Source organism: Rhincodon typus, chromosome 21 (genome assembly GCF_021869965.1).
Source record: "Rhincodon typus isolate 14 chromosome 21, sRhiTyp1.1, whole genome shotgun sequence".
NCBI lineage: Eukaryota > Metazoa > Chordata > Chondrichthyes > Orectolobiformes > Rhincodontidae > Rhincodon > Rhincodon typus.
The window spans coordinates 8,285,458-8,301,801 of NC_063352.1; the positions used below are offsets into that span (position 1 = coordinate 8,285,458).

Sequence of the window (16,344 nt, forward strand, 5' to 3'; positions counted from 1 at the left end):
TTCAGAAATGACCCGAAACATCAGCTTTCCTGCTCCTCTGATGCTGCTTGGCCTGCTGTGTTCATCCAGCTCTACACCTTGTTATCTATTGCCATGTGCTCTGTTCTAAAATGACTAAAATAATGTAGATATAACCTACTGCAGTGTTGAGCTGTTGTTAGTTTGTATAGTTTGGATGGATCGGTTTAAGGGCTGTGTCTCTTGATGGGTTTATTAGCTGGGCAGTACCTGGGACATGTGGATGCACATGGGCAGTGGGAAGGAATGTAGTTCCGTGACACACATGTGGTTAATATTGGTGACAGCAGCAGGCTGGGGAGATACTGGCAGTGAATAATAACAGCAAATGGTGAGGGAAGCCTGTTGTGGTGATGACTTGAGTATTCAATATTGTTGTAGACGGCTGTCAACTTGGAAACCTGGAAAATAGGAACAAGGTAAGCCATTCGGCCTTTCGAGTCTGTTCCATCATTCAATATGATAATGGCTGATACAGTCATAGAGTCATACAGCACAGAAACAGACCCTTCAATCGAACCCAGGCCCCTGTTCCTGCTTTATGCTTTGATTCCTTTGTCCCTACCAAATAAATTTAACTTCTTGAAAGCAGGCAATGTTTTTGGTCTTAACCACTTCCTGCGGCAGAAATTCCTTTAGGCTCAGCACTCTCTGAGTGAAGAAATGTCTCCTTAGCTCAGTCTTAAGTGGCCTAGTCTATATCCTTAGATTGTGACCTCTGGTTCTGGTCTCCCTGGCAATCAGGAACAGTTTACCCTATCTAGTCCTGTTAGAATTTCATAGATTTTTATGAGATCTCCCTCATTCTTCTAAACTCAGTGAGTATAGTCTTAACCAGTGCAGTCTCTCTTCACACGTCATTCCTGCCATGCCAGGAATCAGTTTGGTAAGGGTGTGAAACGTTTAATGCTGAAGAGTGCCTTGGGCTCTGATGATTAATAAAGACTTGTGCAGGTGGGGGCAACACCTTTGGATCTGAAAGGAGCAAACACTTAACACCTGACTCTCTGTAACAATGTCTGTCACATCAATGTAACTTACACCTAGTTGCTATCATGCAGTAAACTACATCTTGATCAGGAAAAGTGCCGCTTCTCATGAGATTACCGAGTGCTTTTCCATTACCACGTTAGATCAAGCAGGGCCCTCCCTGTAAATCTGCACCAGGGAATAGGATGGCGGTACCAAATTTACCAGATTATGGTGAGCAGTGATGAGAATGCATCCTACAACAGATACTTGATGGTAGCTGAATGAGATAATGAACAGAATACTCTGCACTGCCTGCGTAATCACCTGATCTGGAGGGTCATAAGGTCAGGTGGCACAGGTCAGGTCAGAGGCCTCTGTGAAAGATGTGCAGCGTAGGTGGATTGACCATACTAAATTGCCCATAGTGTTCAGGGAGGCTAGTTGGGTCAGTCATGGGAAATGCAAGGTGAGAGGGTAAAGGGCAGAGGGGGTATCTGGATGGGATGCTCTTCAGAGGGTCGGTGTGGATTTGATGGGCCAAATGGCCTGCTTCCACACTGTAGGGACTCCATGATACATTGGGTTGATTGACAAAGATAGTAACAGTGTCTGCCCTCCAGACTTTTACCACAGTCCAACTGGACTTGTGACCACTCAAGCAACTTTAATGTTGCTACAGAACCTGAATTTTAAGCAAAGGCGTGGAACGCAATTAAGTCTGAGCAAACTATTTTCTTCAACTTTCGAATATAGCAGCTGAAATCATAACACACAGATTTCAGGAAATAAGATGTTTGCCGCTTATATAATGCTGAGTGTATCAGATATAAACCTATCTTTTCAACTCAGGAAACATATAATTCCCAATGTCACTTTCATAGTCATGTGACAATAGACAAGTCACAGAAGGCCATACTCTTGAAGGAAAAGGTTGCATTTCTATCCCTTGACCTAGTTTTGGATGGTTTTATGTACCTTTTACTAGGTTGAGAAGTTTTAATGCTGTTCAAGTGTTTGGTGAATGAATAACTAGAAGCCCTGTATTTAACAATGTGCTGTTGCAATAAATGTCCTAATTTGACCGCAAGTGTTCTTGTTGTTCTCTGCTTGTGCTATATTAATAATGATATCTCACTGTGTAGCATATTTGTGTCATTGCTGAACCTCCTATAGTGCCACTTTCACTTGTCACCAGAATCTCAGCGTGCATGAAGTGTAATTTTCGATCTTTTATTTACGAATGCATAGCTGGATGAGCTGAAACACGTTGTGCCTCTCTGCTCCTATGATGCTGCTTGGCCTGCTGTGTTCATCCAGCCCTGCACCTTGTTGTCTCGGATTCTCCAGCATCTGCAGTTCCTACTATCTCTGAACTAATGCACCTCTCATCTTGCTGCAGGGTGTTCAAAACCAAGCATCTGCGGAGAGAAAGTGGACTAGCCCTTCCTGGTCCTGAACAACTCCTTGCGGCCGAAGCCAAGCAGCTGATTGAGGGGATCTGCTCTCCAAGCTGTGAAAACAGTAAGCTGAAACCAAGGGTTTATGGCAGGGCCTCATGCTCCAACCCAGTCTCGTATTTGTATTAAAGGTAAAGTGGGCCTGCTCTCTGATTAGAGAGAGACGCTGGTGAGTTTTACCCTGAGGGGCCACCATGCCTCAGTTTGGTGGGTTGGAGAAGGAACAACTTTCGGAGTGACCTCAGCCAGCACAGAAATTGAACCTACGCCATTAGCTTTACTCTGCATCGCAAACCAGATGTCCAGCTAACTGAGCTAACCAACCTTCAGAGGAATATCATTCTGTTAAAGTTCTTTAAGAAAAGTGACATTGCAGATTAAATCCTCAGCTGTAAGTGTTGGGGGAATAAAAAATCCTCTTCCACTTGTCTGGACAGAATCACAAGATTACCAAATCTCAAAGGGATCGCACTAAATAGCGCATGAGAAGGGGGCTGTGCTGGTGGTGCTGATTGGTTGGTAATTGGACTCTGATTGGTAGAGGTGTTGCCATGGGGATTGCACCAGGGAACTGCCAAGCTTCTGTTTGAAAACAAAACAGGTAGGTTGACTCTAACTAATCAAGGCATCGCCATAGGCTACACACCAGGGAATGGCAGCTACTACATTTAGTTGAAAAGGGCACAATGTGTGGATATGTTCCTTCAGTTTGCAAAGGGCACCATGTGCTTTCTGTCACTTGTACATGAGCCACTAGAGTTTGCAAGTACAGGGCTGGACAGCGTTGTACCTGTTGTGGATAGCTGAAGGCAGGTGCTCTTTGACCTGATCCACTGCCATTGGGACATATAGCCTACATAGCTGGCATCACAGAGCAACACATTAACATAGAGTCGTAGACCATACAGCACAGAAACAGACCCTTCAGTCCAAACAGTCCATGCCCACCATAATCCCAAACTAAAACTAGTCCCACCTGCCTGCGCTTGGTCCATATCCCTCAAAACATTTCTTATGCAAGTACTTGTCCAAATGTTCTTTTAAACGTTGTAACTGTACCCACATCCACCACTTCCTTCGGAAGTTCATTCCACACATGAACCAATCTCTATTAAAAAAATTGCGCCTCATGTCTTTTTTAAATCTTACTCCTTTTACATAAAAATACACCTCTAGTCTTGAAATCCCTCACCCTAGGGAAAAGACACATGCTATTCACCTTATCTATGCCTGTCATGATTTTAGAAACACCGATAACGTCACCCCTCAACCTCCTAAGCTCTAGCGAAAAAAGTCCCAGTCTATTCATAAAACATAGAACAGCACAGCATGGCCCACGATGTTGTGCCGAACTTTTACCCTAATCCTAAGGTCTATCTAACCTCCACCCCTACCTTATACTATCATCCATATACCTATCTAATAGCCGCTTAAATGCCCCTAATGAGGCCGATTCCACCACCCTCTCCGGCAATGCATTCCATGCCCTGACCACTCTCTGAGTAAAGAACCTACCTCTGACGTCTCCCCTATATCTACCTCGACTCACTTTAAAACTATGCCCCCTTGTAATAGCTACCTCCACCCTAGGAAAAAGTCTCTGGCTGTCCACTCTATCTATACCTCTGACCATTTTGTACGCCTCGATCAAGTGTATCAGCCTCTCCTTGTAACTCCATCCTTCCATTCCGAGCAAAATCCTGGTAAACCTTTTCTGAACCCTCTCCAGCTTGGTAATATCCTTCCTATAACAGGGCGACCAGAACTGCACACGGTGCCTCAGAAGAGGCCTCACCAACATGCTGTACAACCACAACATGACGTCCCAACTCCTACACCCAAAGGTTTGAGCAATGAAGGCAAGTGTGCTAAACACCCTCTTAATCACCGTGTAATCTCTTTTTGATTTGGCAACAGCATCCTGACATTGGAGAATATCAGAGATAGCAGGAACTGCAGATGCTGGAGAATCTGAGATAACAAGGTATAGAGCTGGATGAACACAGCAGGCCAAGCAGCATCAGAGGAGCAGGAAGGCTGACGTTTCGGGCCTAGAACCTTCTTCGGAAAAATCTTTTTCTGAAAAATGATGTTTCTGAAGAAGGGTCTAGGCCCAAAACGTCAGCCTTCCTGCTCCTTTGATGCTGCCTGGCCTGCTGTGTTCATCCAGCTCTACACCTTGTTATCTCAGTGGAGAATATCACTCAGGTTGTTACAGTAAAGTGGCATGTCACTTTGTTCAGCTGTACTCAAGTTCTGTCCTATCGAGCCACAACCTGAGCTCTGTATTAATGTGACGTTCTCAATTAGCTCATCTAAAACTCTGCTAATCTTGTCCTACCTCATATCAATTCATGTTCACCGAGCACCACCGACCTATACTGGCTCCCCGGTCTGACAATCCTTTTACTTTTAAAGTGGATGTTTTTCAAATCTCTCCATGGTATTGTCACCCCTATCTTCGGAATCTCCTCCTGACCCACATCCTCTGTGATCCTGGCACTCCACCCCGGTTTCCAGCCTCTTGGGAAGCTCCCATTTAATTGCCCCACCACTGACCTTCATGCCTTGGGCTCTGGAATTGCCTCACCAGATTCCCAGGAGGCTCCAAGGAAAACTGATGGAGGTTTTTAATGCCATGGGGCGGTGGAGTTGGGGGGGTTGTGCCACACAGAGCAGATAGAGTGACCCTGTCCCTAACCAACTGTTCCCGCTTGGAAAAAGGAGCAAAAATGAGAAGAGATAACACAGTGTGGAGCTGGAGGAACACAGCAGGCCAGGCAGCATCAGAGGAGCAGGAAAGCTGACGTTTCGGGCCAGGACCCTTCTTCAGAAATGCCCCATTTCTGTGTTCTTCCAGCTGCGCACTGTGTTACCTCTGACTCCAGCATCAGCACTTCTTACTATCAATCAAAAATGAGAAGGCTTAGACTGAAAATGATTTGCAAAAGAAGAAAATGAGTGAGAGATGATGTTTTCACTTGTTAAGTGATTCGGCTCTGGAACAGACTGCTTTAGTAGTCTGATGGAGGCAGGTTTAATTAAGGTTTTCAAGAGGACATTGCTTGATTATACAAATAGAACCAATATACAAAGGCATGGCTAGTGTCCAGCTTTGTGAGGGACAGCCCACCTGCCAGCTTTGTGTATAAAGAACAAAGAACAAAGAAAATTACAGCACAGGAACAGGCCCTTCGGCCCTCCAAGCCTGTGCCGATCCAGATCCTCTATCTAAACCTGTCACCTACTTTCCAAGGATCTGTATCCCTCTGCTCCCTGCTCATTCATGTACCTGTATAGATACATCTTAAATGACGCTATCATGCCCGCCTCTACCACCTCCGCTGGCAACGCGTTCCAGGCACCCACCACCCTCTGCGTAAAGAACTTTCCACGCATATCTCCCTTAAACTTTTCCCCTCTCACCTTGAAATCGTGACCCCTAGTAATTGAGTCCCCCACTCTGGGAAAAAGCTTCTTGCTATCCACCCTGTCTATACCCCTCATGATTTTGTAGACCTCAATCAGGTCCCCCCTTAACCTCCGTCTTTCTAATGTAAATAATCCTAATCTACTCAACCTCTCTTCATAGCTAGCGTCCTCCATACCAGGTAACATCCTGGTGAACCTCCTCTGCACCCTGTCCAAAGCATCATATCCTTTTGGTAATATGGCGACCAGAACTATACGCAGTATTCCAAATGTGGTCGAACCAAAGTCCTGTACAACAGTAACATGACCTGCCAACCCTTGTACTCAATACCCCGTCTGATGAATGAAAGCATGCCGTATGCCTTCTTGACCACTCTATCGACCTGCATTGCCACCTTCAGGGTACAATGGACCTGAACACCCAGATCTCTCTGTGCATCAATTTTCCCCAGGGCTTTTCCATTTACCGTATAGTTCGGTCTTGAATTGGATCTTCCGAAATGCATCACCTCACATTTGCTTGGATTGAACTCCAACTGCCATTTCTCCGCCCAACTCTCCAATCTATCTGTATTCTGCTGCATTCTCCGACAGTCCCCTTCACTATCTGCTACTCCACCAATCTTAGTGTCATCTGCAAACTTGCCAATCAGACCATCTATACCTTCCTCCAGATCATTTATGTATATCACAAACAACAGTGGTCCCAGCACGGATCCCTGTGGAACACCACTGGTCACAGTTCTCCATTTTGAGAAACTCCCTTCCACTGCAACTCTCTGTCTCCTGTTGCCCAGCCAGTTCTCTATCCATCTAGCTACTACAGCCTGGACCCCATGCGACTTCACTTTCTCCATCAGCCTACCATGGGCAACCTTATCAAATGCCTTACTGAAGTCCATGTATATGACATCTATAGCCCTTCCCTCATCTATCAACTTTGTCACTTCCTCAAAGAATTTCAGGAGAGTCAGGGGGCAGAGGCCATCACTAAGGAGAAGGTGCTGGGGAAGCTGAAAGGTCTGAAGGTGGATAAATCACCCAGACCAGATGGATTACACCCCAGAGTTATGAAGAATCATAGAGTCCCCACAGTGTGGAAGCAGGCCATTCAGCCCATCAAGTCCACACCAACCCTCCAAACAGCATCCCACCCAGACCCACCCCCTATTTCCCATGGCTAATCCAGCTAGCCTGCACATTCCTGGGCACAATGGGCAATTTAGCATGGCCAATCCACCCTAACCTGCACATCTTTGGACTGTGGGAGGAAACCAGAGCACCCGGAGGGGACGCACGCAGACACAGGGAGGATGTGTCTCAAGAAACAATTCCTCTATGCGAGGGATTGGGTATTTATTCAGCTGTGAGAAGCGGTTTATCATTAATTTAAAATCCCCACAAAGGTGAACAAACCTGTCAGGCATCTCAATCGGTACCACCGATGCTGCCCATTCCTCAAACCACACTAGTAGGTGATTCCTTCACCTTCCAGCCTCCTGGTTTCTGCCTCTACTTTTGCCCGTAAGGCAAATGACATTGGGTGGGCCTTGCAGGATCATGGGATTGCTTCCTGGTCAACATGGTAGGTGGCCTTGGCTCCTTTGATAGTCCCCAGACCTTCCTGAAAAACCTCCAGATACTTAATTAAGGACTTCACTCAGGCAGTTATTTTCTAATCGAAAAATGCTGAGCCAATCGAGGTGAATCTTTCTCAACCAATTTCGTTCCATCAGTCTTGGGCCCGAACCTTGTACTACAATCAGCAGTAACTGAACCAGCTGCTTCTCATAAGAGGCTGAAACTGATATCCTTATCCCTGGTATAGATTCTTAGTCTAACCAAAGTCTTGTGCAAATTTAAGGGTTGGAGTCTGGAGCGAATTTTGTTGACGACTGGCTCTCCAATCACTGAAATAGCCACGCCAGTATCAACCTTCAATAGAACCGGGTGACCATTTAACCAGATGTTTATTTTGATTGGCTCCGATTTGGATGTTGCTAAGCAATTTAACTATTTCAAGCCAAATGTAGGTGGACTTTCCAGGGTGCATAGAGTTCTCTTACTCAGTTCAGGCCGTTTTTGCTGTCTCGAGTTCACATACCAGCAGCAACTACAATGGCTGGCCAGCCCAGATCCTGAAGAAAATATTTACGGTTTGGCTGAGGCTTGGCTTTGTTTTGGGGTTTTGCTGTGGGCTGACCTGGAGTCCCTCTGTTCGGGATATGTCTTTTTTTTCCCCTTTATTCATTCACGGGATAAGGGCGTCGCCAGCTAGACAGCATTTATTGCCCATCCCTAATTGCCCAGAGGGCAGTTAAGAGTCAGCCACATTGCTATGGGTCTGGAGTCACATGTAGGCCAGACCAGGTGAGGATGGCAGTTTCCTTCCCTAAAGGGCATTAGTGAACCAGTTGGGTTTTTCCCCAACAATCGGCAATGGGTTCATGGTGATCATTAGATTCTTAATTCCAGATATTTATTGAATTCAAATTCCACCATCTGCCGTGGTGGGATTCGAACCCGGGTCCCCAGGATGTTATCTGGGTCAACAGTCCAGCGATAATGCCAGTAGACCATCGCCTCCTCTTATGAGTGAGCCTTGAGTGAGACTACAAAATTGCCTGGGCTCAAGTGGTGTTCTCCAAGCTCAGTCAGCCTGGCGAGGGTGTCCACTTCCATCGGAATACCCTCCAACTCATATGCTCCACTTGCCACATTTTCTGATGATAAAGCCAATTGTAGTGCCCGTTTGAAATCTAGTTGGGCTTCAGCTGGTAGGTGTTTTTGCATTAATCCCACATACTAATTGGTCCCTCAGCTTCTCATTAAGGTTTAAGCCAAAGTGACATGTTTCTGCCGGTCTTAACCTAGTCAAAACTCCCAATACAGATTCCCCTGGTTCTCAAACTGCCGAGTAAAACCAATCGCATCTCAGAATTAACTGAGGCTTGGGGTCGTAATAATCTTTAATTAAATCCGTCAACTCTTGGACTGTTTTAGTATCTGGCGCCTCAGGGAAAATTAGGATCCTAACATTTGAAAAAGCTGCGGGTCCACAAGCTGTCAGGGGAGTTACTCATTGCTGTTCATCTACCTAGTTGTCATCTGTCTGGAAAAAATACGCATTCATTCCACATCCCGGGCCTAGTCTTTGATGGCAGGGTCATACAAGGGAAGCTTCCAAAATGATGAGATGATGCAAGCAACGCTTACCCCAGCTCAAAGATGACTATTGCAAGCAGGTATCTTCAGGAAATGCTTTATTCTTGTCGCCACTGAATTAACTCCACAGAGTCCGGTAGCCTGTCACCCTTTATTTACGCTTGAAAAGTCCTTAATTCTGGTGCAACTTTGACAGAGCCAACTCCCCGAGTGTCAGGATGGCTAATACTCCTGTTTCTATCTGTCAGCCAGGGCTCCCTAATTGGACCAGAGTGACAGCCCCAATCAGAGAACTCCTATACTATGAGCATAAAAACCGAAAGAACTGCAGATGCTGTAAATCAGGAACAAAAACAAAGTTGCTGGAAAAGCTCAGCAGGTCTGGCAGCATCTGTGAAAGAAAAAACAGAGTTAATGTTTTGGGTCCGGTGACACTTCCTCAGAACTTGGGTCATCAGGACCGAAACGTTAACTTTGTTTTTTCCTAGTCTATGAGGTCCATCCGGCTGATCTCGTTACAATCACTACCGAAGGGTTATGGGGAGCAGGCAGGAAAGCGCAGTTGAGGCTGAGATGAGATCAGTCATAATTGTTTGAAATGATGAAGCAGGCTCGAGGGGCTGAATGGCCTCCTCTTGCTCCTGGTTCTCGTGTTCTTTTCCAGGACAATGAGTGCTGTGCCATACTTGGCCACACGATGGAACCAAAGTTCAATTTAATTCTCCCATTGGAACATTCTGCCATTCAAACCCGCAAATAGTTTGTATTAAACGTTCAAAGTAAAGATAAGTGGCAGCTTTGTTTGTACATGAAAATACAAAGCATGGGCCAAGAATGGTGCAACCTTCATACACCAGCTTTGTGTACGACATTTTTCCACAAAGCATTTGGCACTCCATCATAAAATAACAAATTTTAACTAGCTAGGGCTCTTAACTGCTATAAATAACAAAATAAAAAATTCTCTGTCATCAGCCAATTCGCATGAACTCTGTTTTCATGCAGATACCATGCAGCATGTCCAGGTGTGTTTCTAAAGTCGTAACTTCCATGGGACCAGCATGCAAGATACTAGACACGGGGTTAGTTAACAACCCTTGCCACAGTTTTTTGAAGTTGGGTTTATTCTCAGAAATTGTGACAGGTGCAGCTGTGGTTTCGGAAGGTGACAGTGCTGCTTGTCCGTGTGTAACATGGAATGAGTCACTGTTAACACTGTGGTTCAAGTAGCCATGTGATATTGGAATGTTTTCATACTTCACATTAGGTACTTGTCAACTAAAATTCAAAAACAATATCAGCTGAACTTCAGTTCCAGAAATCACCCTAACATCGAAAGGACAGAGTAGTATGTCTATACATGCATTAAAGATGGAGTTACTGCAGTCCTACCAGACCATGGGGCTGCACTCTCATTATGGAGAGACAAACTGGTAGTGGCTTCATCTGAGGGTCAATATGCTTCAGCTGAGGACTGTCCTTCATGGTAACCTCAATTGGTGTAGGAATTGAACCTACACTGTTGACATCACTCTACATTGTAACCAGCTAGCACAGCAATTGAGACAACTGACCCTCATACACGTGCAGTAGGTCAGATGCTTAAGCATCTGTACCTAGGTATCATGTACCTAAGATAGTACCATAAGCGGCAACATTACAAACTCATTCGAGTGAACGTGACAATAAAGCTAATTCAATTCAATTCAGTTCAACTCAATGCAATCAATACAAGTGGAAGTCATAGTCTGTATGAATAGACCAGAAAAATCTAAAGTCTGCATGTTCAGGTCAACAAATCAGCAACTTTGACACTTTCTGATCATTGTTTCTATTTGAATCTGTGGAAGTTATGAATACCAAACAGACTGTGCTGACAGCACTACACAAGTTTACACTTTCCATTCTCCCAAATTAAAGATCAATAGATGGCCTCGTTTGATTTGGAAATAAAACCCAATTGTCTGTTTTGAAATTATTTTGATTGGAGCCTATACTTCAGACTTCTCTGGATTGGTGCTAGGCCTGTGTTGTTATTGTGAGTTTTCAGTGCAGTGTAGAAATTCTGCAGGGAATAACTCATCGTCTTGTCTACCCAAAGCAAGTTCAACATTTACAGGCCATGGGTCAGAAGTGAGATGGAGTCCATTTCACTTGCCTCTGCCATCAATGCTCAGTAGCTGCAGTGTTACTGTCTACATGACATACTGCAGAAATATACCTAGGCTCCCTAGAGAGCTCCTTCCAAATAAACAACCATCACTATGTAGAAGGATAATTCAAGTACATTCAGTACATTCAAGGGAGCATCATCACCCGCAAGACCCCTCCAAGCCATGCACCATCCTGCCTTGGAAATATATTGTTGTCCCTTCATGTTCCTGGTCAAAATCCTGGAATTTCTTCCCTAACAGCATTGTGGCTGGCTACACTAAACAGACTGCTGCTCACCACCACCTTTCTGAGGGCAACTAAAGATGGACAATAAATGCTGGCTCGGCCAGCGATGTCTATATCCCATGAATGAATTAAAATAAAAAGCCAGGTCAAAGCAACCATTTGATTTGCAACCCATCCACCACCTTCAACATTCACTCCCCCCTCTGATGCTCAGTAGCAGCAGTGTGTACCAGCAACAAGATGCATTGCAGAATTTCACCAAGTCTCTTTTTTTTCTTTATTCGTTCACGGAATGAGGGTATTGCTGGCCAGACAGCATTTATTGCCCATCCCTAATTGCCCAGAGGGCAGTTAAGAGTCAACCACATTGCAGGTGGGTCTGGAGTCACATGTAGGCCAGACCAGGTAAGGATGGCAGATTCCTTCCCTAAAGGACATTAGTGAACCAGGTGGGTTTCCCCCCCAACAATCAACAATGGATTCACGGTCATCATTAGATTCTTAATTCCAGATATTTACTGAATTCAAATTCCACCATCTGCCATGGCGGGATTTGAACCCAGTTCCTCATAACATTATCTCAGTCTCTGGATTAACAGTCAAGTGATAATACTACTAGGCCATCACCTCCTTCAACAGCACCTTCTACCTACGAAAAGGAAAAGAGAAATGAATGAATGGGAACATCCACCAGCTTCAAGATTCCCTCTGTGCCACTCAGCATCCTGAATTGGAACTAAAGTACCACCTGTCACTATCGCTGGGTCCAAATTCTGGAAGTGCCTCTCTAACAGTATTGTGAGTTTCCTTACATCCCAAAGACTACAGCAGTTCAAGAAGGCAGCTCGCCAGCACCTCCTCCAGGCCAATTAGGGATGTGCCATAAATGCTGACCTCTGTGCAAAAAATGTTACTGATTCATTCTGTCTTCTTGCTATGAATAGGAATAGTGTTGAAAATGGAGCATTGGCTTCATGTTGTTTGCACTGCTCCTATCAATCTATCACATGAAGGTAATGGGATGTTTGATGATCTTCACGGTCATAGAATCCCTATAGTACAGAAAGAGGCCATTCAGCCTACACTGACCCTCCAAACAGCATCCCACCCAGAGCCAGCCTCCCTCCCCACCCCCACCCCACCTATCTCCAGAACCCCACATTTACCAGTGGTAACTCACCTAACCTGCACATCTTTGGACTGTGGGAGGAAACGTGAGCATCCAGAGGAACAGGCAGAATATGCAAACTCCACACAGACAGTCACACAATGCTGGAATCAAACCTGGGTTTCTAGCGCTATGGGGCAGCAGTGCTAACCCCTGAGCCACAATGCCATCCTAAGTCTTTAGTTAACGGTATCTACAAAGTTTTTACATAGTGAGGAATCGTTGTGAATTTGATCAGTCTGAAGACCCCAAACCTGAGCCATTTCTGAGGCATTTGTTTTCATTTGAATGAAGTTTAATATGAACTGCTAGAAACCAAGCAGATTCTAAAACGTGAATCTGAGCAGCTAAGCAAAAGTTTACAACTTAATCTGCGGTCTACCGACTCAAAATATTGATACTGAAGTCATAGCAGTGCCCCCCCACTCCACTCTTAGCAATACAGTGTGATGGGTTGTGGAGTAGAAAAATAAATAAAAACTGAAAGAACTGCGGATGCTGTAAATCAGGGAAAACAAAGTTGCCGAAAAAGTTAACGTTTCGGGTCCGGTGACCCTTCCTCAGAACTAGGTTTGAGTTCTGATGAAGGATCACCGGACCCGAAACATTAACTCTGTTTTCTCCTTCACAGATGCTACCAGACCTACTGAGCTTTTCCAGAAAAATAGACAAGACCTGTTAAGTGGCAACTGGTAATTCAACATTAAGCCACATGGATAGTTATAGGATATGTTCTCATCATTTCTTATGGAATGTAATTCAGTTAGAAAAAGACCAAGGGTTGACTATTAGTGTCTGTTTTTCAGACTCCAGACAGTTCGATGGAGGACTCACTTAAAGTTATACACACACTCTAAAGTATTTCTTGTGGTAGACTGCTGGTGGACCCATTGAGCTCAAGACTTTGTCTCTGTAGTGTGTTACGATCAGAAACTCATTGTCACAAACATTAGTGAAAGCAGATTCATTAGTGACTTTCAAAAGAGAAATGAACTGGCTGGGGCTATTTTCCCCGAAGCATCGGAGGCTGAGGGGGAACCTTATACAGTTTTACGAAATCATGATGGACATGGACAGTGTGAATAGTCAAGGTCTTTTCCCCAGGGATAGGGGAGTCCAAACCTAGAGGGTACAGGTTTAAGTTGAGGGGGGAAAGATTTAAAAGGAACCCTAAAGGGCAACTTTTCCACGCAGAGGGTGGTGTGTAAAAGGGATGAGCTGCCAGAGGAAGTGGTGGAGGCTGGTACAATTACAATATTTAAAAGGCATCTGGATGGGTATATGAATAGGAAGGGTTTAGAGAGATATGGGCCAAATGCTGGCAAATGGGACTAGATTAATTTAGGATATCTGGTCAGCATGGTCGAACAGGGCTGAAGGTTCTGTTCCCATGCTGTACATCTCTATGACTATCACTCTAATACAAATTTGAAAAGGATAAATTTACACGGAAAAGCACGGAAATGGGAGTAATTGAGTAGCTCCTTCAAAGCGCCAGCACAGTTACAATGGATTGAATGGACTGCATTTGTGCTAGAAGATTATCTGATTGGAAGTTTTCATTCTTTTTGTGAAGACCAGACACTTACATGAATATGGCAGCAAATGAAACAGATAACGCTATATCCTAGAATTTATTTGTTTCTGCTGATTAGAGATGAACGTGGTTTAAGGGAGTCCTGAGGGCTTGATTCTGTTTACCTCCCGAATACTAACCACAAAGGGTGGTATCCCCAGGTTACACAGAGGATCCTTGCAAATATTCACGTCTTATCAATCCATGATTTTTATGATGCATCCCTCTTACTAACAATGCTCACAAATCACAATTTCTCACATTGACAAATTGCGAAGTAAAAGATGGAAAAGTTACTTTTGCTGGAAGCAACATAGAAAGGAATCCAATCTCTGCAAACGAAAGGAAAATGTTGAAGTCTTATGCCTTTTTTCAATAACTTGGAACCTTCAGGGGAGCCAATAATTCTCTTTTGCCTTCTCCGTGGCAATGCCTTGGCCAATCAGAGTTGGCTTCCCAATCAATTGGCACTTTTTCCTGTGTTATAAATTGTTGTGATAGATACAAATTCGGTCATTCTTAAATTTGTCCTGATGCACGCATGACAAAAAGCTTCAGCAACGTTTCTCTCTTTTCAGCAAGATTGAAAACAAAAATAAAATGCCTTCTTGGAAAGGAGAAAGATCTGTGAATGCTGGGAATCTGAAACAGAAACCGAAATTGCTGGAAAATCTCAGCAGATCTGGCAGCATCTGTGGAGAGCAAATGATTAACGCTCGAGTCCTGTGACCTTCCTTCAGGATTCTTATCTCTCCACAGACACAGCCAGACCTGCTGAGCTTCTCCAGCAATGTCTGGTCTTGAAAAGCTGGAGATTTGCTCTATTTTCCAAACTTTAAACCATCCTCTTTCTGTTCCACTGCAGATGCACTTACTAAGACACATGGCACCCTGCCACAGGAGCTGTTGACACAGAACAGGAAAAGCAGTCGGGAGAAGAATGCTTCGTCACAAATACATAGAAACAGCCCGTTGCAAGAAATATTATTTATTTAAAACATGTAAAAATTGATGATATTTTATTGTTTATGGAGATCAATTGTTTATATATATGTATACGTTATATATATATTGTGTAATATTATACAAAAGAAAGTATTTTGTGCTATAGATAGCAGGCCTAATGAGACATTGGAGGTAGAAGAGACAAACTCAATGCTGTTAATGCTTTTCCTCACCAGCCTGGCTGATTGGGAGCTGAAAAGCAGGGCTGAAAACAGACGTTAGAAGGGTGGCACACTGGCTCAGCAGTTAGCCCTACTGCCTCACAGTGCCAGTGGCCCAGATCCAATTCCAACAGTGGGTGGGTGTCCGTGTGCAGTTTGTACGTTCTCCCTATGTCCATGTGGGTTTCCTGTGGGTACTCTGGTTTTGTTCCACAGTCCAAAGATTCCTAGTTTAGGTGGATTGGCCATGCTAAATTGCCCCGTAGTGTCCACTGATGTGCAGGTTAGTTGGATTAGCCGTGGTCTAATGCAGAGATTGGGTGGGATGCTCTTTGAAGAGTTGGTGCGGGCTCAATGGGCCAAATGGCCTCTTTCTGCACTGTAGGAATTCTATGATTCTAACTCTTGTTAACGTACCCACAGGGCCCCAACACCTGAATGTTGAATGGGATGGTTGAGCCGCATGACTTTAGCAGATCAAATGTTTGTGCGGATTGAGTACAGGTTGCCACACTGTAAGAATTGCTAGACTTTGTGCCCATTGATACCCCCAAAAACAGGTGTGGAATATACCAGTAATTAGCCAGTACATATCCCAACTGAAGCATTAACTGCGTATATAAGGGGTAATTGCAACTGCTTTACACAACTGCCCCCTTGTGAATGCTGCAGCTATATAACTGAAGCTGTTTCACTTGACACCTTATAACGAAAGTTCCATAGTATCAACATATCCCAAATCTGGGGGATAGCACTCAACTTGATAACAGGAGGGTGAATATCGCTGAGGTCCAGGACAGTGCATCTAGCGTCACCCCAAAATCTTTATTGTAAAGAAACATCTACAGATGCTGGAGACCTGAAACAAAAAAAAACAGAAATTGCTGGAGACACTCAGCAGGTCTGGCAGCATCTATGGAGAGAAAGCAGAGTTAACATTTCAAGTTTGTAGTGACCCTTCTTCAGAACAAAATTTTTATTGCTTTATTT

The 16,344-nt window shown here is 44.4% G+C and overlaps 1 protein-coding gene across 1 annotated transcript in view; it reads left to right on the forward strand.

The window, feature by feature from the left end:
* si:dkeyp-72e1.9 (syntaxin-binding protein 4) overlaps positions 1-15,184 on the forward strand; it is a 70,136-nt gene extending 54,952 nt beyond the window's left edge. The window contains exons 17-18 of the mRNA XM_048609673.1: positions 2,390-2,511; positions 15,054-15,184. Of these exons, the coding sequence (XP_048465630.1) occupies positions 2,390-2,511; positions 15,054-15,184 (253 nt within the window). The remainder of the gene's footprint in view (positions 1-2,389; positions 2,512-15,053) is intronic.
* Positions 15,185-16,344: the final 1,160 nt, after the last annotated feature.